Below are 22,233 nucleotides of genomic sequence, written 5' to 3' on the forward strand. Positions count from 1 at the left end.
GACAACAGGCACATACCACCACACCTGGCTAATTTTTAAATTTTTTTGTAGAGATGGGGGTCTCACCATGTTGCCTAGGCTGGACTCCAACTCCTGGCCTCAGGTGGTCCTCCTGTCTTGGCCTTCCAAAATGCTGAGATTACAGATGTAAGCCACCATACCTTGACCACAAATCCCTTTTTGAGAAGTTTAGCACCTACTAACAGCCTACTAATAAAGAATTTCCAACCAGCCAGGTGTAGTGGCTCATGCCTGTAATATCAGTACTTTGGGAGGCCGATTTGGGCAGATCACTTGAGGCCAGGAGTTCTAGACCAAGCCTGGCCAACGTAGTGAAACCCCTTCTCTACTAAGGACAAAAAAACTCACCACGTGGTGGCGGGTGATTATAGTCCTAGCTACTCGGGAAGTTGAGGCAGGAGAATAGCTTGGATCCAGGAGGCGGAGGTTGCAAGGGGCCGAGATCATACCATTGCACTCCAGCCTGGGCAACAGAGTGAGACCCTGTCTCAAAAAAAATAGAAAAATAATTTCTAACCAAAAAGTTACTTTTAAAAATTTTCCTGCACATATTTTGACAGCAGGAAGCAGTAGACTCTTGAGCGAGGTGGCGTGGTCCATCCGTTGCTGGCCCAGATGAGATGGAGGCTTGTGGCTTCTGCTCATCACGACTCCACTGCTGTTGCATGCAGGCACATCACCCATGATATCTAAGCCTGTAGATCCCAGCCGCACCTCTCCAGCACCAGTCCCTGCCCTGCAGAGGAATAAAGACCTCATTCCACCCTATCTGAAATGTTCTGAATTTTTTGTACAGAAATCTGTGCAGATCAGAACAGAAGCTGGCCCGCGGCTCCACATCGAACCTCCTGTGGACTATTCTGAAGACTTTGAGCTGTGTGGGGATGTGACTGTCCAGGCACACGACACTTCTGAGGCTCGTCCGCAGGTAGGGATGGGCTTGGCCTTGAGCTCGGGGCACCTGAAGGACGGTGAAGCTCAGTGCTGCAGTGGCCCCTAGGGGCACTTTCTGACGGTTATTTATTCTGCCCTTCACTCGCCGCTGTGCGCCTTCACTGTTGCGTTTATTTCACATACTTTGCTGAGCGGACCTTGGGCTGGGAGGTCAGCATTTAGAGGCACCCAGTGTCCAGGGGTCAGTGAGGCTGGGGTCTGACCTCTAAGGGTCACCAGCCCACGGTCTCTGTACAGCGAGAGAATACAGAGAGCTTGGGGCAGAGCATGGCGAGGACAGAGGAGGGAGAGGATCCCAGAAGGTTTCCCAGAGGTAGTGACATTTCTCCCGGGTCCTAAAAGCTGGGTAGGGGTTTGAGGGCCAAGTTGGTGAGGGCACGGAGGAGAGCTGATACTCAGCCCATCCAAATGTCTTGACATGCACTGGTAAGTGTTTTGAATACCACCCCCAGGGCAGCAGGAGCCATGTGTTTAAAAACCTAGAGGCCTGTGCAGCTTTAGCTTGGAGTCCGTGTCAGCTTAGCAGCTTACGAGGTTGACAACAGGACATTTTACTCCCCTCCCTCAGATTTCCGTTTCATTCCTGAAATCCTTTGTACTGTAGAAGTATATCCCAGGCCTTCCTTCCAAAAGCATTTGTTAAACATCTCTCACTGAGCATCAGGCTCTGTCCTAGGCACCAGAGATTCAGAAATGAGCAAAATTGAAGTGGTACTTATACTTTTTAATTTTATTATTATTATTATTGTTTTGAGATGGAGTCTCCCTTTATTGCCCAGGCTGGACTGCAGTGGTGCAATCTCAGCTCACTGCAAGCTTCGCCTCCTGGGTTCAAGCGATTCTCCTGCCACAGCCTCCTAAGGAGCTGGTACTATAGACGCGCACCACTGAGCCCTGCTAGTATTTGTATTTTTAATACAGACAATGTTTCATCATATTGGCCAGACTGGTCTTGAACTCCTGACCTTGTGATCCAACCCCAAAGTGCTGGGATTATACACATGAGCCGGTGCACCTGGCCATTTTTTAATTATTATTTTTTAAGACACCTAGGCTGGAGTGCATTGGCACAATCATAGCTCACTACAGCCTTGAACTCCTGGGCTCAAGCCATCCTCTCACCCCCCAGCTTCCTGAGTAGCTGGGATTACAGGCATGGGCCCATCCAGAGAGGTGCCTGTTCTTAAGCAACTTGTATTCCGAAGGGGAGACAGACAATGAAGAAGAAAGCAAGAAATAAACAATGAGATCATTTCAGGTATCAACGCGTTCTCTGAAGAAAGCAGAGGAGAAAGATGGGACAGTAAGATGGTGTGGGAGAGGAGGCAGTGTTAGCCAGGATAGAGAGAATAGAGAGAAGGAAGGTCTCTTTCCAGCATGACATTTCAGTTGAAACCTGATGGATTGGGAGTGGCTTGGGGCCAGGCACTGTGGCTCACACCTGTAATCTCAGCAGCTTGGGAGGTCGAGGTGAGTGAATCATCTGAGGTAAGGAGTTCAAGACCAGCCTGGCCAACATGCCAAAACCCCATCTCGACTTATAATTCAAAAAAATCCCAGCTACTCAGGAGGCTGAAGAAGGAGGATTGCTTGAACCCTGGAGGCAGAGGTTGCAGTGAGCCAAGATTACACTGTTGCACTCCAGCCTGGGTGACAGAGCGGCACTGTGTCTTAAAAAAAAAAAAGGTGTCTTCACAAGGAGCAATGAGAAAGGCATTCCAGACACAGAAAGCAGGAAGTGCAGTGGCACGAGGCCAGGCTTGTTTAAGGAGCAGGATGCAGGCACAGTGTGAACAAGGTGGATATAGAACGAAGGAAGGTTATGTGCACTGGGGCAGAACAGGCCTGGGCCAGGACGGAGGTGGGAGTGGTTGGTTGGGGTTTACTCCAAGGGCATTATTTTTATAAGCAGAATGAGTAGATCATCTCCATAGTTAGGTAGAAGCAAAATTACCAAGAGGTGGTAGGTCAAAGGCAGGTTGCTAAGCCAGACCCTGCCCCGTTTGCCGGGACAGCGTTTGTTTACCTGCGGGCCCCAGCTGCAGATTCAGTGGTGTCACCACAAAGGCAGAGTCGTGCTTCTGCGTGTCACTTTTGTGAAATGAGAAGGACTCTGACAGGAGATGGGAATGCAGTCCGGGAAATGTCCCTCCGATTTTGGTCGCATGCTTGTACTTCCTTATTTGCTGATAAAGGAAAGACAGGTGAAGATCAAGGATCACTTTGTTTCACACCCTGGTTGCAAAAAACCTGGAGAATATGTTGGAAATTTTTGTTTCCCTAAAACAGAACATAAATCTCCTTTTCTATGGAATGACCCAACAACTTTGTTTCTCTGCCCAGTTCATTAAAGTGGAGTTAAACAGTAGGCAGAATTGTGGACTTAATTACCTTTAAAACTCAGCTCCCAAACAACACACAGACAATTTGCTTTTGCACCAAACAGCCCCCTGCTCAGGATCAGTCTGTGCAAAACAGCCATCCATTTCTCTTAATTGGGAGGCTGGTTTTTAGCCCCCCGCAGTCTATTACAGTCCCGGCCCCAGATGTGTGTGTGCTTCAAGCCAGAGGCCGTGTTAGTTTGCCTTGATCAAGCATTGGGCACCTCTTGTGAAATTAACATACAGCCCTTCCTTTGCGACCTCCAAGCTCCTTGCAGCACGAGGCAGCAGCACCAAGTCCCATCGGCATGCTTTTGCGCACGTGCTCCGCATAGGCATGGCTGCTGCTCCACCAGCACTTAATTGTCTCCACTCTGAGTGCTTGATTATATTTCTCTCTTTCCTTTCTTTCCCCCCATCTTGAGGGGGCACTCCATAAGGCTTCACAGTCAGTTTCCCCTTGGAGTTATTTTCCTGCAAAGTGAAAGAGTAAAATGGCAACGCCAGTTTTCGGCAAACGCAGAAGCCTTAAGAGATGCAATCTGAACGGGGAAAGAAAAAAAAAGAGGCACGTGGCTAGACGTACTCAGCCACCTCACACTGTTTGCCAGTGCAGCCTGAAATGGAGCAAAAGGAAATGCGTGTCCGCATATGTACTTTTCATCTGACCTTCAATGTTGAAGCACACCAGCCTCTCGTCTTCAGTCACATCCTCCGTGAACTTCAATTTCGTGGCTTCTCTGAGTTCACAGGCCGGCTTGCTGCAGACATGTTCTGTTGGCCTCCACCCCGTTGACTTGTACATTGCTTTTAAAAGATGTGAATTGCTAACTGACATATTCATTCATTCATTCATTCATTTAGAGACAGAATCTCGCTGTGTTACCCAGGCTGGAGTGCAGTGGCGTGATCTCAGCTCACTGCAGCCTCCACCTTCCAGGTTCAAGTGATCCTCCTGTCTCAGCCTCCTGAGTAGCTGGGACTACAGGTGCCCACCACCATGCCCAGCTAATTTTTATGTTTTTAGTAGAGATGGGGTTTCACCATGTTGGCCAGGATGATCTTGATCTCCTGACCTTGTGATCCGTCCATCTCAGCCTCTCCAAGTGCTAGGATTACAGGTGTGAGCCACCACACCCAACCCACTAGCTGACATTTAAGAATCAGGAGGAGAGTCTATGTAAAAATCTGAATTTGGGGCTTCTTGGAAAAATTGGTAGGTTTGGGGGTCCACATTTTTTTTGGAGTGAGTCTCACTCTTTCACTCTTGCTTGAGTGCAGTGGTGTGATCTCAGCTCACTGTAACCTCTACCACCTCCCGGGTTCAACTGATTCTCCTGCCTCAGCTTCCCAAGTAGCTGGAACTACAGGCGTGCGCCACCACACCCAGCTAACTTTTGTATTTTTAGTACAGATGGGGTTTTGCCATGTTGGCCGGGCTGGTCTCGAACTCCTGACCTCAGGTGATTTGCCCACCTCGCCCTCCCAAAGTGCTGGGATTACAGGTGTAAGCCACCTTGCCCAGGCATGGGGTCCACGTTCTTATACACCAACAGTGACTAGAGCTGAGGAACAGCTGTCCCTTTACTTAGGTGTGTGTGCTCCAGTGTGCCACCATCCCAGGCGCCATTCCAGACGCTGAGGATAAGGCAGAAGATAAGTATATCATGTGTCAGGAGATGACAGGGCTGATACGAAAAATAAAACAGGAAGGGGACAGAGAAAGATGGTTAGGGGCTGCTATTTTATATGGAGGGTGCAGGGGCTTCCCTTTGATGAGGTGACACTTAAGTAGAGGTGAGGTCAGAGAAGCAGCCACAGGTCAGATTGCAGGGGGCTTGCTCGGGGCAGTAGTAAAGATATGGGATTCTCTTAAGTTTAAGGGGAAGCCGTCATGGGGTTTGAGCTGTTTTACATCTCTGGTGAAAAGAAGATACCCTTTTCCAGAGAGTTCCACCAAAGTGCCAAGTCTTCGTCATGTTTGGCTTTCCTGGGGAAATGGTTGTACGATGCAGTGAATGCTGTGTTCACCATTTAAGTGGTATTGTCTCTGGCTGGACGCAGTGGTTCACGCCTGTAATGGCAGCACTTTGGGAAGCAGGTGGATCACTTGATGTCAGGGGTTCGAGACCAGCTTGACCAACATGGTGAAACCCCATCTCTACTAAAAATTAAAAAATTAGCTGGACGTGGTGGCACACACTTGTAATCCCAGCTACTTGGGAGGCTGAGGCAGGAGAATTGCTTGAACCCAGGATGCGGAAGTTGCAGTGAGTCAAGATCAAGCCACTGCACTCTAGCCTGAGCGACAGAGCGAGACTCCAACTTAAAAAAAAAAAAAAAAAGATATTGTCTCCATTGATGTACCAGGAATGGGACAAAGTGTACATTAAAAAAAAATTGTGATACTTATTTTCTAATAATACATGATTGATACCAAAAAATTCAAATGACAAGACTACTGTGAGTCATGGTTATGCCACTGAACTCCGGCCTGGGTAACAGAGCAAGACCCTGTCTCTTAAAAAAAGAAAAAAATCAAATGGTATAAAGAAAACAAAAGTCCTTTCATCATCCCACTGCCACAGAGATAATTACTGTGAGTAAATGGGTAGATAACCATCTGGACTAAAAATGGCGTATTTCATTATATCCAAGACGCCATCATTGATCCAGAATATCCCAGACCCGCCTCATTCCCAGTGAGTGGTATCTCCCAAGTTTAGTTACCTCTGAAGTCCCTGAGAGCATGACAGGTGGCAGGAAGACTGGGCCACGCTGATACCTTCTGGAATGCCTTCTGAGCATTCTCTCCGTTGGGTGGACGGTGGCATGGGGTGACTTGGGTATTTTCCCACAATAACAGTTCAGTGTCTTAAAGTCATTGTTATTATTGACATTTATAAGCAACTAAAGGGCACCATCCTTGGCCAGCCCACCTCAACCCCACCCCCAGCCCGGCTCCGCGTGAAATCCCTTCCATCCTCCTTCCTTCGTTCCAGTGATGAGACTTAAGGCAGTTCCAGTGCTTGGGGTTACCACATAAACGACCTCTGAGTACGTGCCTTTTTAACATTTTTAATGGTTATTTTAACGTAAATAGGATTATACTCTTCATGCTATTTGATTATCCCACCTTTTTTTTTTTTGAGACAGAGTCTCGCTCTGTCGCCCAGGCTGGAGTACAGTAGCACAATCACAGCTGAATGCAGCCTCTGCTTCCTGGGCTAAAGCGATTAATCTGCCTCAGCCTCCCGAATAGCTGAGACAGCAGGCACTCACCACCACATCCAGCTAATTGTTGGGGTTTTTTGGGTAGAGATGGGGTCTCATATTCCACTATGTTGCCCTGGCTGGTCTTGAACTCTTAGACTCAAGCAATCCTCCCGCCTTGGCCTCCCGAAGTTCCAGGTATTACAGGGCTAAGCCACCATACCCAGCCTCTTTATTTATTTATTTATTTATTTTTGAGACAGAGTCTCGCTCTGTCACCCAGGTTGGAGTAAAATGGTGAGATCTCGGCTCACTGCAACCTCCGCATCCTGGGTTCAAGCGATTCTCCTGCCTCGGCTTCCCATGTAGCTGGGACTTACAGGCACATGCCACCATGCCCGGCTAATTTTTGTATTTTTAGTAGACATGAGATTTTGCCATGTTGGCAACGCCGGTCTCGAACTCCTGATCTCAGGTGATCCACCCGCCTCAGCCTCCCAAAGTGCTAGGATTACAGGCGTGAGCCACTGTACCCAGCCTCCCATTGTTTAAAAAACCCAACAGCATACCATAGCTATCTCTCTACACTGGTACTTACTCAACTGCCATACAGCTCTGTGGCTCGGAGCCCTGTTTTGGGATTTGGCGGCCTGAGTTTGGATCCTGGTCCATTGACTGGCTGTGTGCCAGCAATGGTGTTGATATAGCAGGGATGAGAGCGATCAGATCCACTTCAGGAGCAAGGGTGATTTAGTGAGGAGAGAGATGGGAGGCAGGGAGATCAACAGAAGAGCCAGGCCCCGTCGGGGAAGGGAAGTTGCTTTTACCATGCCCCGTTCTCTGTGCTTGTCCCTAGGATACGAAATCTCCCACCAGCACCAAGCCCTGTGGTTTTAACTGTTCCTTTCTCAATGCATGCAGACATTCTCACCCTGTAAGCAGTGCAGACAGAGAAAGGATTCTCTTAACTATTCAGGACGAAATGGTAAGATCAGTTTTCAGCACCCTAACCCTGAAGAGCTGGGGATATTTTCCATAGCCAAGCAGCTGTGCCGTAAGATGGACTCCATGAGAGTCTAGGAAAACCACAGGGCGAGTGTAGTGGCTCATGCCTGTAATCCCAGCGCTCTGGGAGACAGAGGCGGGAGGGTGCCTTGAGCCCAGGAGTTAGAGACCAGCCTGGCAACATAGCAAGAGCTTGTCTCAACTCAAATTTTAAAAAAATTGCTGGGTGTGGTGGGATGTACCTGCAGTCCCAGCTACTTGAGAAGCTGAGACCGGAGGATCACTTGAGTACAGGAATTCAAGGTTGCAGTGAGCTGTGAGATATATATATGTATTTTTTTTTTTAAAGAGATAGAGTATTGCTGTGTCTCCCATGCAGTGGTGCAATCATGGCTCACTGCAGCTTTGAACTCCTGGGCTCAAATGATCCTCTCACCTCAGCCTCCCAAGTAGCTGGGTTACAGGTACATGCCACCATGCCAAGCTAATTTTTAACTTTTTTTTTTTTTTTGAGACAGAGTCTTGCATTGTCGCCCGGGCTGGTGTGCAGTGGTACAATCTCTGCTCACTTCAACCTCTTCCTCCCGGGTTCAAGTGATTCTCCTGCCTCAGCCTCCTGAGTAGCTGGGATTATAGGCATACACCACCATGCCCGGCTAATTTTTTGTATTTTTAGTAGAGATGAGGTTTCACTTTGTTGGCCAGGCTGGTCCCAAACTTCTAACCTCGTGATTCACCCGCCTCTGCCTCCCAAAATGCTGGGATTACAGGCATGAGCCATCGAGCCTGGCCAATTAAAAAAATATATATATATTTTTTGAGATACAAGGTCTTGCTTTATTGCCCAGGTTGGTCTCGAACTTCTGGCCTCAAGTGATCCTCCTGCCTCTACCTCCCAAAGTGTGGGATTACAGGTGTGAGCCACTGCGCCTGGCCTGAAGATGTAAAACAATACACGAGAGATTTGACTGGATGTTATTTTTAAATGATAATAAGAGCTTACATTAAATGAGCACTTACTGAGTACCAGGCACTGTGGTGAGCGTGTAACATCCATCACCATGTTAACCCTGTGAGTTAAGTTCAGGAATTTTCATTCCCTAGAACTTATGTCATAGTTTGAGGAAACTGAGGAATAAAGGAATAATGTTGCTCGCCCCGGCCTCGGGGAAGCCCCTGCTGGAAGCCCAGGCTCATGACTTCTTGTTCCTTAGAATTCACAGTCACAGGCGGAACATTGCACTCACCTGGTTTTCTTCAGAGTGTACCACAGTCTGTTGTGAATATTATTGATGTTCTGCCTGGGAGCAAGGTGTTCAGAGGTGACCATCCATCAATTATGCTTCATAATGTTTTAAACAATGATAGAACCTCTCCTTAGCCAAATATCTCCTCAGTGAATCCATAACTGAAAATGGCGATGAAAAATGTTTTTCAAAAGTGAAATCCAATGAGGAAACAGCCAGACAATCCCAAATTGAGGGGGACGGTCTACAAAACAACTGGCCTGGAGTCTTCAAAAATGTCAGTGGCAGCTGGGTGCAGTAGCTGATACCTATCATCCCAGCACTTTGGGAGGCCAGGGTGGGAGGAATGCTTGAAGCCAGGAGTTCCAGACCAGCCTGGGCAACATAGGGAGACTCCATCTCCACAAAAAATTAGCTGGGTATGGTGGCACATACCTGTAGTCCCAGCTACTTGGGAGGCTGAGGTGGGAGGATCACTTGAGCCCAGGAGGTGGAGGCTGCAGTGAGCTATGATCATGCCACTGCACTCCAGCCTGAGTGACAGAGTGAGACCCTGTCTCCAAAAAAAAAAAAAAGAACAGTCAGTAGCTTGAGAGATAAAGGGTGCTGTTTCAGATTAAAGGAGAGTAAAGAAATAATACTGTACTGCAGTGTGATGAGAACTTGGGGTGTGCGGGAGAGGAATTGCTACATATAAGGAGAGTTGGAAAATGAACAAAATTTGAAATAAACTCTATTATATTAGATAATATTGTATTGATATTAAGTTATCTGGCCAAGCACAGTGGCTCACACCTGTAACGTAATCCCAGCAGTTAGGGAGGTCAGGAGTTCGAGACCAGCCTGACCGACATGGAGAAACCCTGTCTCTACTGAAAATACAGAAAAATTAGCCGGGCATGGTGATGCATGCCTGTAATCCCAGCTACTCGGGAGGCTGAAGCAGGAGAATCGCTTGAACCCAGGAGGCAGAGGTTGTGGTGAGCCAAGATCACGCCATTGCACTCCAGCCTGGGCAACAAGAGCGAAAGTCCATCTCAAAAAAAAAAAATTATCTGCGTTTGTAATTACATTGTGGCCATGCAAGAGAATGTCCTTATTCTCTGGAGACACATGCTAAAGTGTACAGGCATGAAGGGCTGTGCATAAATGGGTCAGGATGAAGAATATGTGTGTACATATTGAGACAGAGAAAGTGGGTGGGGAGAGAAGGAGAGAAATGTGGCAAAATGTTAACAACTGGTGAATATATGTGAAGGATATTTGTGTGTTCATTATACTAGCATGATAAGTTTTCTGTAGGTTTTACATGTTTTCAAAATAGAAAAAGCTAGCACATTAAAGAGGAGAGGAGCTGCTTCAGTAGAACTAAGCATCACCAAAAGAAGAAATAGACAAAAATGACTGGGCGCGGTGGCTCACGCCTGAAATCCTAGCATTTTGGGAGGTTGAAGTGAGTGGATCACTGAGGTCAGGAGTTCAAGACCAGCCTGGCCAACACAGCAAAACACTGTCTCTACTACAAATACAAAAATTAGCCGGGCATGGTGGTGGGCACCTGTAATGCCAGCTACTCGGGAGGCTGAGGCAGGAGAATCACTTGAACCCGGGAGATGGAGGTTACAGTGAGCCGAGATGGTGCCACCTCACTCCAGCCTGGGCCAAAAAACAAAACAAAAAAAAAAGAAGAGGAAATAAAAAAATAGGCCGGGCGCAGTGGCTCAAGCCTGTAATCCCAGCACTTTGGGAGGCCGAGGCGGGTGGATCACGAGGTCAAGAGATCAAGACCATCCTGGTCAACATGGTGAAACCCCGTCTCTACTAAAAATACAAAACATTAGCTGGGCATGGTGGCGTGTGCCTGTAATCCCAGCTACTCAGGAGGCTGAGGCAGGAGAATTGCCTGAACCCAGGAGGCGGAGGTTGCGGTGAGCCGAGATTGCGCCATTGCACTCCAGCCTGGGTAACAAGAGCGAGACTCCATCTCAAAACAAAACAAAACAAAACAAAACAAAAGAAGAAGAAATAAAAAAATAAAAAAGGATAACTAGTTAAAAAATAAAAATAAAAAGGAAAAACAGCATAGTAGGAGTGTATCAATGCAGTTTCCTGACTGTGATGTTACGGTATAGTTAAGGCGGGTGTTACCACTGGGGAAGCTGGGTGAAGGGTCCACGGGCTCTCTGTCTCTATTCTTCCTTACAAATGGCATGGGAAATTTTTAACTAGCTCAACATAAAGAGTAAAAAGTAAATAAAAACACCAATACCCAAGTCTTACCACTCAGAGGTTCTGATTCTGAGTTTGGATTCAGCCATTGTTCCCTTTGTTAAGGTCCTTACGTGACTATAATTTGTCGCAATGTTTGACAACCATAGTTGCAAGGAAAAGACAGAACTGCGGTTCTCAAAGTTGCCTATGTACAAGAATCGCTTAGGCTATTTGTTTAAGATGCATATTTAGCTCTGAACTTTTCAGCTAATAGAATTTGTATATAGGAGGTAGCGCATTTTTAACAAAAGAACTCCTAGTGATTCCAAACCGGAGGACTGAGCTCACCTCCAATGGAAGGAGCATCTTTTAAGATACTTTGGACTTTGTGGCTTAGATTTGAGGATTGTAAAACAGGGACATTTAAAAAAATCAAAATTAAAAGCTCTCTACATCGTACAAAGTTAAGATGACCAACCAGTGAAACAGTAACAAAAATACAGTGTCGTCAAGGTCAGGAAGGCACAGGATGGAAGGTTGGTCTGCCCTTCTCTTTAAAACCATATTCTGCACTTTTGGAAACCTGGTAGGGAGAGGATGTCACTTAAAAAAATAACATGAAAGATACGGAAGCAGAATAGCTCCTAAAAGTACCCCCTATACTATACATCAATTGGTTTATGTTATTGTTTGTTTTTTCAGAGTCTCTCTCTGTCGTCCAGGCTGGAGTGCAGTGGCATGATCTCAGCTCACTGCAACCTCCGCTTCCCAGGTTCAAGGGATTCTCGTGCCTCAGCCTTCTGAGTAGCTGGGATTACAGGCACATGCCAGCACGCCCGCCTAATTATCTTTTTGTATTTTTAGCAGAGACAGGGTTTCACCATGCTGGCCAGACTGGTGTCGAACTCCTAACCTCAGGTGATCTACCTGCCTCCCAAACTGCTGGGATTACAGGTGTGAGCCACCACGCCCGGCCTGTAGCTCAATTTGTATCCAGAATATTAACCATTAATATCAAGAAAAGACTGAATTCTGTTCAGCATACTCTTTTAAGAAGACAAGGAAATATTCATATGTTTGCAAAATATTTACATAACAGAATATTTAGGTTTTTTACTATGTACAGGGGTACATTTGGCTGGGCTCAGTGGCTCATGCCTGTAATCCTGATGCTTGGGAGGCCAAGACAGGAGGATCACTTGAGGCCAGGAGTTGCAGACTAACCTAGGCAATATAGTGAGACCTCTTCTCTATAAAAAATTACAATTAGTCAGCCATGCTAAGGTGCCACTCTAGTCCCAGCTGCTCGGGAGGCTGAGGTGGGAAGATTGCATGAGCCCAGGAGTTTGAGGCTGCACTAAGCCATTATCTCACCACTACGCTCCAGCCTGGAGAAGAGAACAAGACCCTGTCTACACCAAAAAAAAAAAAAAGTGAATTTTAGATAAATAGAAAATTAATTTTGTGTTGTTTTTATATCAAGACAGTACTATATTATGAAAATAAATATGTACCCATCCTATTTGGTTTTTCTCACTTTGGTTACATTTCAAAACGTGGCTCAAACTTGAGAAAAAACAATGCAGAGAAAATAGAGGCATGTAGGAGAGGCTTTCTGATTAGGTATGACTTGAAAAAATATGCTAAAATGCAGGATAAGGATAGAAATACACTGAGGAATGGGAGGGAGTGTGGCCAAATCGAGGGCTCAGATTCGTGACTAGAAGGGCCAGCTTCGGCTCACAGACGTGTGCTGTTGGCCAGCTTGGTGGCGCGCCATGGTTAGCATTGCTGCTGTTTGACTTTGACTTAGAAAACTTTTCTTCTGAGCATGAGCGCCCAGTTTGGCCTGGTCCCCACTCTCTATTGTGCAACACTGTGGTTTATTTGATAGTTTATATTACATTACACCTCCTGAAGGTGTCAGAGTTTGCCAGTCTTGTTTTAGGGAGGAAGACCAAGTGACAGATTCCGTGAGCCTGGGAAGGTGGCTTGGGTTTTTCCATAAACTCTTTGTGGGGCCTTGGCTAAGTCACATTCCTCTGAAGCCTCTATTTCCTTCTTTAACAAGAAGGGGTGAATTAAATATCTCTTGCACCTGCCAGCTCTGAAATTGTAAATCCTAGGTGGAGTTTATGAGAAAATCCTGTTCCCATATTACAAAATCCATGGATTGGCCAGCAGTGGCTTACGCCTATGGTCCTAGCACTTTGGGAAGCCAAGGCAGGCAGATCACTTGAGGCCAGGAGTTCAAGACCAGCCTGGCCTACATGGTGAAGCCCTGTGTCTAGTAAAAATACAAAAATTAATCGGGCATGGTGGTGCATGCCTGTAATCCCAGCTACTCAGGAGGCTGAGGCAGGAGAATTGGTTGAACCTGGGAAGTGGAAGTTGTACTCAGATGGCACCACTGCACTTCAGCCTGGGTGACAGAGTGAGACTCCATCTCAAAAAAACAAAAACAAAACACAGCAACAAATCCATGGATGGGAGTAGAGGATACATAATAGTTTGTGGGGCTCTGGCTCATATCAGTGCTTTTTTTTTTTTTTTTTGGAGATGAAGTCTTGCTTTGTTGGCCAGGCTCGAATGCAGTGGCTATTCACAGGCGTGATCATAGTGCATTAAAACTTCAAACTCCTGGCCTCAAGCCATTCCCCCAGTAGCTGGGACTATAGGCACACACCACCACATTCAGCTACTGCTATAGATCTTTCGCAAGTTTGGTATTTAGGGCCTCACTTTCCCCCATCCCAGATCTAAGCTTCATGATAGCAGTCATGTGCTCTATCACATTACCTGCGGTGTCTCTGGTCCCTAGAAAAGTGCCTGGCATAGAGTCAGTTTGCAAAGAAATCTTGGTTGATCAAGTGGATTGAATGATTGAATCAAGGAGTGAGTGGTATAGCTATTGATTAGGCACCCTGGCCAGCCCACACAAGGGACTTCAGTCATCACGTCCCTGAGTTATGATTCCAGTGACAGTGTTTTCCAAACTGTGAATCAGGACACATAGTCTGACAATTTTTGCATTGCTTGGGGTATAAGAGTCAGTTTGAGATATGTAGTTTGAATCTTGAAATATTGGGATTTCTGGCACATGCTTTTAATGTAAGAGAATATTTTAAATCACATGAGCGAGGCAGGTAGGTCATTCGAGGCATGCAGGGAATGGTGAGGACGGTCGCAGGCAATCACGGTGGAGTGTCATCCTGTAGAAGTATGGGCCTAGTGGCGCCAGGCTTTCCAGGTTTAAGAGAAGCTAGATATCTACCTGGGCTGGCTGGCTGGCTTGCTTGCTTTCTTTCTTTCTTTTTCTTTCTTTCTTTCTTTCTTTCTTTCTTTCTTTCTTTCTTTCTTTCTTTCTTTCTTTCTTTCTTCTTTCTTTTTCTTTCTTTCTCTTTCTTTCTTCTTTCCTTCCTTCTTTTTTTCTCTCTCCTTTTCTCTCTTTCTCTCTTCTTTCTTTTTTTCTCTTTCTTTCTCTCTCTCTTTCTTTCTTTTCTTTTTTTTTTGAGACAGAGTTTCACTCTTGTTGCCCAGGCTGGAGTGCAATGGCACGGTCTCGGCTCACTGCAGCTTCTACTTCCCGGGTCGAAGTGATTCTCCTGCCTCAGCCTCCTAAGTAGCTGGAATTACAGGTGCCCATCACCACGGCCAGCTAATGTTTGTATTTTTAGTACAGACAGCGTTTCACCATGTTGGCCAGGCTGGTCTAGAACCCCTGACCTCAGGTGACCTGCCCATGCTGGGATTACAGACATGAGCCACTGTGCCCAGCCTGGGTTTCTTTATGTTTGATTTCTCCGAATTTTTTTTTATGTTGGCAACTAATTTACAGTTTGTTTGTTTGTTTGTTTGTTTGTTTTTCAGGCGGGGTCTTGTTCTGTCACCCAGGCTGGAGTACAGTGGCGTAATTGTAGTTCACTGCAGCCTCGGCCTCCTGAGCTCAAGCTGTCCTACTGCCTCAGCCTCCTAGGTAGCTGAGATTGCAGGGACAAGCCACTATGCCTGGGACCCCATTGTAGAAATGGAGTCTCACGATGTTGCCCAGGCTGGTCTTGAACTCCTGAGCTCAAGCAATCCTCCCGTGTAGGCCTCCCAAAGCATTGGGATTACAGGCATGAGCCACCATGCCCAGCCTAATTCACAATTTCCTGTGGACCAAACAAGATACCTGCTGGCCAGATGAGGCCTTTAGACTACCAGCTTGCAACTTCTGATGTAGATAATGGAAGCTTTGTCCGTTCCTGGTAAGACAGGAGGAAAAGGGCTTTCTCCTTGACAATGGCTCTTGACCTAGCCCGTCTGTTACCCAGAAACATCAAAGGCCCCCGGGATGATCAGCTGGACAGCTCAGACCAAAAGACAACTGGCTTATAGCATTAGGAAGGGCCCCGGGCAGGTAGGTCAGACAGCACAGGGCCAGCAGAGCAGGAATAATTTGGCAATGAGCATGAATGATGCGAAATGATGCTGAACAAGCACTAAATGCCCATGAATTGCAGGTCCAGAAGTAAGAGATGTGGTGATCCCATCCCTCAGTAGGGTGTTCCTGCAAACGAAGGCACCGGATGAATTGAACTTAATGAAGCCTATTTTTCAGCCTTAATGAAAATAAAGAATAACTTCTGAATCAATATGAGAATAAATAGCTTTAATATCTTGCATTTATAGCCTACTTAGAATTTCTGAGATATGATGTGAAACCATTTTTACATGATTTTGTATCATTTTTTCTAACACCTGATATGTGGGTGCATTCTCATTTAAAAAGATTCAAACGATTCAGAAGTAAATTGAGTATAATGTGAAAAGCTGTCTATATCTACCCAGCCAAACCATCTTCAGCTATTACTTTAATTGAGCAAGTATACTTTATTTATTTAGTCATCCATTCATTCATTTACCGATTTGTTATTTTCATTTCAGCTTATTTCTGCTTTTATCTTAATTCCTCTCTTAAACTTTTTGGTTTAATTTATCACATTAGTTCTCCCTGATCTCCACCACGCTAACCTGACTTAAGTTAAATGTTTTATTTATTTTTTCTTTTCTTTCTCTTTCTCTCTTTTTTTTTTTTTTTTTTTTTTTTTGGGACGGAGTTTCGCTCTTGTTACCCAGGCTGGAGTGCAATGGCGCGATCTCGGCTCACCGCAACCTCCGCCTCCTGGGTTCAGGCAATTCTCCTGCCTCAGCCTCCTGAGTAGCTGGGATTACAGGCACGCACCACCATGCCCAGCTAATTTTTTGTATTTTTAGTAGAGACGGGGTTTCACCGTGTTGACCAGGATGGTCTCGATCTCTTGACCTCGTGATCCACCCGCCTCGGCCTCCCAAAGTGCTGGGATTACAGGCTTGAGCCACCGCGCCCGGCCTTTCTCTCTTTTTTTTAAGGTAGAGATGAGGTCTTACCATGTCGCCCAGGCTGGTCTCAAACTCCTAGGCTCAAGTAATCCTCCTTGGCCTCCCAGAGTGCTAGGATTACAGGTGTGAGCCACTGCACCTAGCCCATTTAATTTTCATACTGTTTTCTAATAAATCAAGTAAGCTATACGTTTAGGCTATAAATTTTCCTCTGAATATTGCTTTTCATTTATTCCACAAAGTTTACCATGTAGTACTATGTAATACTTTCACTGTCATTTATTTATTTGTTTAGAAACGAAGTCTCTTTTGATCTTATTTTATTTTATTTATTTTTTAAAGACGGGGTTTCACCATGTTGGTCAGGCTGGTCTTGAACTCCTGACCTCAGGTGATCCGCCCGCCTCCGCCTCCCAGAGTGTTAGGATTACAGGCATGAGCCACCGCGCCCAGCCTGATCTTATTTTTTTTGTTTTTCATTTTGTTTGGAAACGAAGTCTCACTCTGTCACCCAGCCTGGAGTGCAACGTAACAGAGTCTCACTTGGCTCACTGCGACCTCTGCCTCCTGGGTTCAAGTGGTGCTTGTGCCTCAGCCTCCCGAGTAGCTGGGATTACAGGGATGTGCCACCACGCCTGGCTAATTTTTTTTTTTTTTTTTTGTATTTTTAGTAGAGACGGTGTTCCACCATCTTGGCCAGGCTAGTCTTGAACTCCTGATTCAGGTAATCCACCTGCCTTGGCCTCCTAAAGTGCTGGGATTACAGGCGTGAGCCACGATGCCCAGCTATTTATTTATTTATTTATTTATTTATTTATTTATTTTGGGACGGAGTTTCGCTCTCGTTACCCAGGCTGGAGTGCAATGGCGCGATCTCGGCTCACCGCAACCTCCGCCTCCTGGGTTCAGGCAATTCTCCTGCCTCAGCCTCCTGAGTAGCTGGGATTACAGGCACGCACCACCATGCCCAGCTAATGTTTTTGTATTTTTAGTAGAGACGGGGTTTCACCGTGTTGACCAGGATGGTCTCGATCTCTTGACCTCGTGATCCACCCGCCTCGGCCTCCCAAAGTGCTGGGATTACAGGCTTGAGCCACCGCGCCCGGCCATATTTTTAATTGGCTTATTACTCTAGGGTTTTTTTCTCTCTCTCTCCTATGTACTTGTTTCTTTATTTAAGACAGGGTCCTGCTCTGTCACCCAGACTGAAGCGTAAGGCATGAACACAGATCACTGCAGCCTCAGCCTTCTGGGGTCAAGTGATTCTCCTGCCTCAGCCTCACAAGCAGCTGGGTCTACAGGCATGCGCCACCATGCCTGGCTAATCTTTTAATTTTTTCTTAGAGACAGGGACTTGTGTTGCCCAGATTGGTCTTGAGCTCCTGGCCTGAAGCAATCCCCTCCCACCTCGCCCTCCCAAGGTGCTGGGATTACAGGCTCGAGCCACCATGCCCAGCCTTCTTTATTTAGGAGAGCTTTTCTAAACATTTTAAGCAAATGGTTTTTTGTTTACCTAGTTTTGTTTTTTGCTGTAGTTTTGTGTTAGTTTCTAATTTGGCCACATTATGATTAAAAATGGCCTAAAAATAACAATGGTTTAATTTTGGAGTTTTGAAAGTTTCTAAGGCTTTTTGTTTGTGGCCTACCAGATGATTTTTATGAATGTTCTTTGATATTTCAAAAGAATAATCATTCTCTTTTTGGTACAAAGTTCTCAATGTATCTGTTAAATCACACACGGTTAATTGTAATACTTAACTCGGTGATCCTTAAAGTATATTAGAATCACCTGGGCTGCTTATTAAAGCTGTGAATTCTCACACCACACCCATAGATATAGATTTGGATCTGGAGGACGCATAAAGTGCTAAGAGCCTGCATTTTTAATAAGCTTCTCTGGAAACTTCTTATGCTCATTAGCAAACCACTGCTGTCATTTTCTACTTACTTTTTGTCTGTTGGATCTGGTTGATTTCTGTGAACTTGTCAATTTCCCCTGCATTTGTTTTTGCTTTATATGTTGCAAATATCTGTTATATAGAGAGTCAAAATGTTTTCTTTCTTTCTGTTTTTTTGACAGGGTCTCACTCTGTTACATTCAGGTTGGAGTACAGTGGGGCAATCGCAATCCATCTCCGCTCACTGCAACCTCTGCCTCTCAGGTTCAAGCGATTCTCCTGCCTCAGCCTCCCAAGTAGCTGGGATTACACACCCAGCTAATTTTTTGTATTTTTAGTAGAGATGGGGTTTCACCACGTTGGCCAGGCTGGCCTTGAACTCCTGACCTCAAATGATCTACCCTCCTCGGCCTCCCAAAGTGCTGGGATTATAGTCGTGAACCACCGCACCCAGCCTGCTTCCCCCTTTATTTGGCACTCATTTCTCTCTCCTGCCACCCTGTGAAGAGGTGCTTTCCACCATGATTGGAAGTTGCCTGCAGTCTCCCCAGCCATAGGAAATTGGGAGTCAATTAAACTTCTTTTCTTTATGAATCACCCAGTCTTGGCCGGGCACGGTGGTGGCTGATGCCTGTAATCCCAGCCCTTTAGGAGGCTGAGGCAGGTGGATCACCTGAGGTCAGGAGTTTGAGACCAGTCTGGACAACATGGTGAAACCCATCTCTACTAAAAAAATTAATAAAAATAAATAAATAAATAACCCAGCCTCAGGTATTTCTTCATAGGAGTGTGAGAACAGACGGATACACCATGTATTGGGTTTTTTGTTTTGCTTTGTTTTGAGACGGAGTCTCACTCTGTTGCCCAGGCTGGAGTGCAGTGGCAAGATCTCGCCTCACTGCAACCTCTGCTTGCTGGGTCAAGCAATTCTCCTGCCTCAGCCTCCCGAGTAGCTGGGACTACAGGCATGTACTACCACACCTGGCTAATTTTTGTATTTTTAGTAGAGGCAGGGTTCCACCATGTTGGCCAGGCTGGTCTCGAACTCCTGGCCTCAGGTGAACTACCAGCCTTGGCCTTCCAAAGTGCTGGGATTACAGGGGTGAGATCACCATGCCTGGCCCATCATGTATGTTTTGATCTGCAGTTTAGATCAAGAACTGCAGTTTCCTTTAGTTCTTTATGGATGTCATCTCTCCCGTCTATTTATTAGGAATTCCTGAAATTTTCTAGTCAGCCAGTGGCATTCCTTGATATTTGGTCTCTATCCTGCTGTCCCTATCCAATCTCCTATCTACTGATTGCTCCGCCAGGGTGATGCTGAGGGGTTTGGCTGGCAGCCCCCAAGCCAGGAAAGCATTCCACGGTCTCCCAGGTCCATCTACTTTCTGAGTTCGTTTTCTGTTCTGTCACCGTGTTCCCCAAGACAGAGATTGTTTTGGTTTTTCTCCAGTGATGCACTTTACAGGCTGAACTCCAGGATACTGTATACACTTAGCTTTGAATGAAAATTCATGAAAGAAAATCAAAGGTTGAATAGGGGCAGTAAGAAGGTATCAGAAAACTATGAATATTGCCCAGGTATTTAAAACACATGTATAATTCAAATTTTCCTAGCCTTAGTTCTATCAGAATTGATATAGGGGAATGAGAATTTTTTTTTTTGTTTTGCTTTTTTTTAGACAGAGTCTCACTCTGTCACCCAGGCTGGAGTGCAGTATGCGATCTTGGCTCACTGCAACCTCCGCCTCCCAGGTTCAAGTGATTCTTCCACCTCAGCCTCCTGAGTAGCTGAAATTATAGGCATCCACCATCACACCCAGCTAATTTTTGTATTTTTAGTAGAGATGGGGTTTCACCATGTTGGCCAGGCTGGTCTCGAACTCCTGACCTCAAGTGAGCTGCTTGCCTCAGCCTCCCAGAGTGCTGGGATTACAGGCGTGTGCCACTGCACCTGGCCAGCTGGGAATCGATTTTCAAAATATGCAGAGTTAGGCCAGGCATGGTGTTTCATGCCTGTAATCCTAGTACTTTGGGAAGCCGAGATGGGAAGATCACTTGAGGCCTGGAGCTCAAGGCAACATAACGAGACCCTGTCTCAACAAAAAACTTACCAAATTAGCCAAGTGCGGTGGCATACACCTGTAGTCCCAGCTAGTCAGGAGGCTGAGGTGGGAGGATCACTTGAGGCCAGGAGTTAGTGAGCTGTGATTGTTCCATTGGACTCCAGCCTGGGAAACAAAGCAAGACCCTGTGTCTTAAAAAACAAACAAAAAACTCAGAGTTGACCCTAAACTTAGGGCACAAGGCACTTTATTCTGGGCTTGGACTGGCAAGCCCTAAATTTGGGTTTTTGGCACTCATTACTCTGATAATCTGTTATCGATTACATAAGAGTTGCCAGATTGTAGATTTCTTAAGTCTGTCTTCATCACTCCATCCCTAGCACTTAGCAGTCAGACCTGCTTATGGGGGACACATATATTCAACAAAAAATATTCATTGCCATGTGTGGTGGCTCACGTCTGTAATTTCAGTACCTTTGGAGGCCGAGGCAGGAGGATCGCTTGAGCCCAGCAATTTGAGACTAGCCTAGGCAACATGGCAAGACCCCATCTCTACAAAAAAATACAAAAATTAATGGACCATGATGGTGCACACCTGTGGTCCCAGCTACTCAAGAAGTGGGGGAATGTCTTGAACCCAGGAGGTCGAGGTTGCAGTGAGCCACGATCGTGCCACTGCACTCCAGCCTGGGTGACAGAATGGACACCCTCTCCCCAAAAAAACCAATTATTGAATAAATGGATGAATGAGAAAAAAGGAACAAATTAATCAGCTAACTCTTCAGTGCTAAGGAAGAAGCCTTCATGGTCCAGGCAGATGAATAACATGAATGTGTCAAATGCCTCACTGAGTGCAAGAGGAGTCAGTGGGAATTATCACAACTAGCAGGGCGTGCCGGACTGAAGACATTCAGTCCTGGTTTTACAGAACCGCCAACCAAATGAGAGACATTATTGGGGTTCTGGGGGAAGGGGGTTAGTTGGGGAGGTCTGGCCTTTCTGGCTGCATGTTAGTCACCTCTGCCCCCCAGACTGCTGCTAGCTCTTGAGGACTGTCTTGAAGTTTCCACTGTGGCCTCATGGTCTAACCATCCAAGCTTCTAATAGGCAGTTTCAATAGCATCTGAGAAATAATAAAAGATGCCATCATCACAATTTTAAATTTTCTGTAAAAACTAGAACCCTATTAAAGCAATCACAAAACACTCCTAGCTGTTGATTTCATTTTGTCCCCTCAGTAGCCTTCTTTTTTGTTGTTTTTTTTGGTGAGATAATCAGGGCACATTTTCCCATAGCAGAGGTGAGGTCTTGAAGCTCAGCAATTCATCTGGGGACACAGGGCAAACTGCGTCAGGCCCACAACTTAGAACCCGGTTCGTTCCCCTTTATAAGTAGAGTTAGAAGTTTAATGCTTCATCCGCTGAGACTTAACACATGCATGAACACGTTTAGTGGCCTCAAGGCAGCTTTGTGTGTAAAGCTCTTACGGGCAGGTTTCATCTGTTTTATGCAAGTCAGTAGACAGTCGCTGTGCACCAGACTTTCATCCCGCTCTGTTGCTTCCAGGTTGGTACCAGGCAGGAATAAACATGGTCACATGGTTGAGTCTGGACCTTGGAGTCTGATATGGTTTGGCTGTGTCCCCACCCAAATCTCATCTGGAATTGTAACTCCCACAGTTCCCATGTGTCATGGGAGGAACCAGGTGGGAGGTGATGGAATTATGGGGTGAGTCTTTTCTGCGCTGTTCTTGTGATAGTGAATGAATCTCAGGAGATCTGATGGTTTTTGCTTTGTTTTGTTTTGTTTTTGAGACTGAGTCTCGCTGTCGCCCCCTAGGCTAGATGTAATGGCAGGCTCTGGGCTCATCGCA

At 46.0% G+C, this 22,233-nt stretch overlaps 1 protein-coding gene across 7 annotated transcripts in view; it reads left to right on the forward strand.

Moving 5' to 3' along the window:
- Nucleotides 1-22,233, forward strand: part of KIAA0556 (KIAA0556 ortholog) — a 227,904-nt gene that overhangs the window by 101,341 nt on the left and 104,330 nt on the right. For all 7 annotated transcript variants that reach the window (XR_004258216.1, XM_032243026.1, XM_032243027.1 and 4 more), the window contains one exon: nt 818-949. Coding sequence is in view for 6 of the 7 variants with exons in the window: in XM_032243026.1 (XP_032098917.1) it covers nt 818-949 (132 nt within the window). In the remaining variant the exon portion in view is untranslated. The remainder of the gene's footprint in view (nt 1-817; nt 950-22,233) is intronic.

The sequence above is a fragment of the Sapajus apella genome, unplaced genomic scaffold (assembly GCF_009761245.1).
Source record: "Sapajus apella isolate SASKATOON/1434 unplaced genomic scaffold, GSC_monkey_1.0 scaffold51, whole genome shotgun sequence".
Lineage (NCBI taxonomy): Eukaryota > Metazoa > Chordata > Mammalia > Primates > Cebidae > Sapajus > Sapajus apella.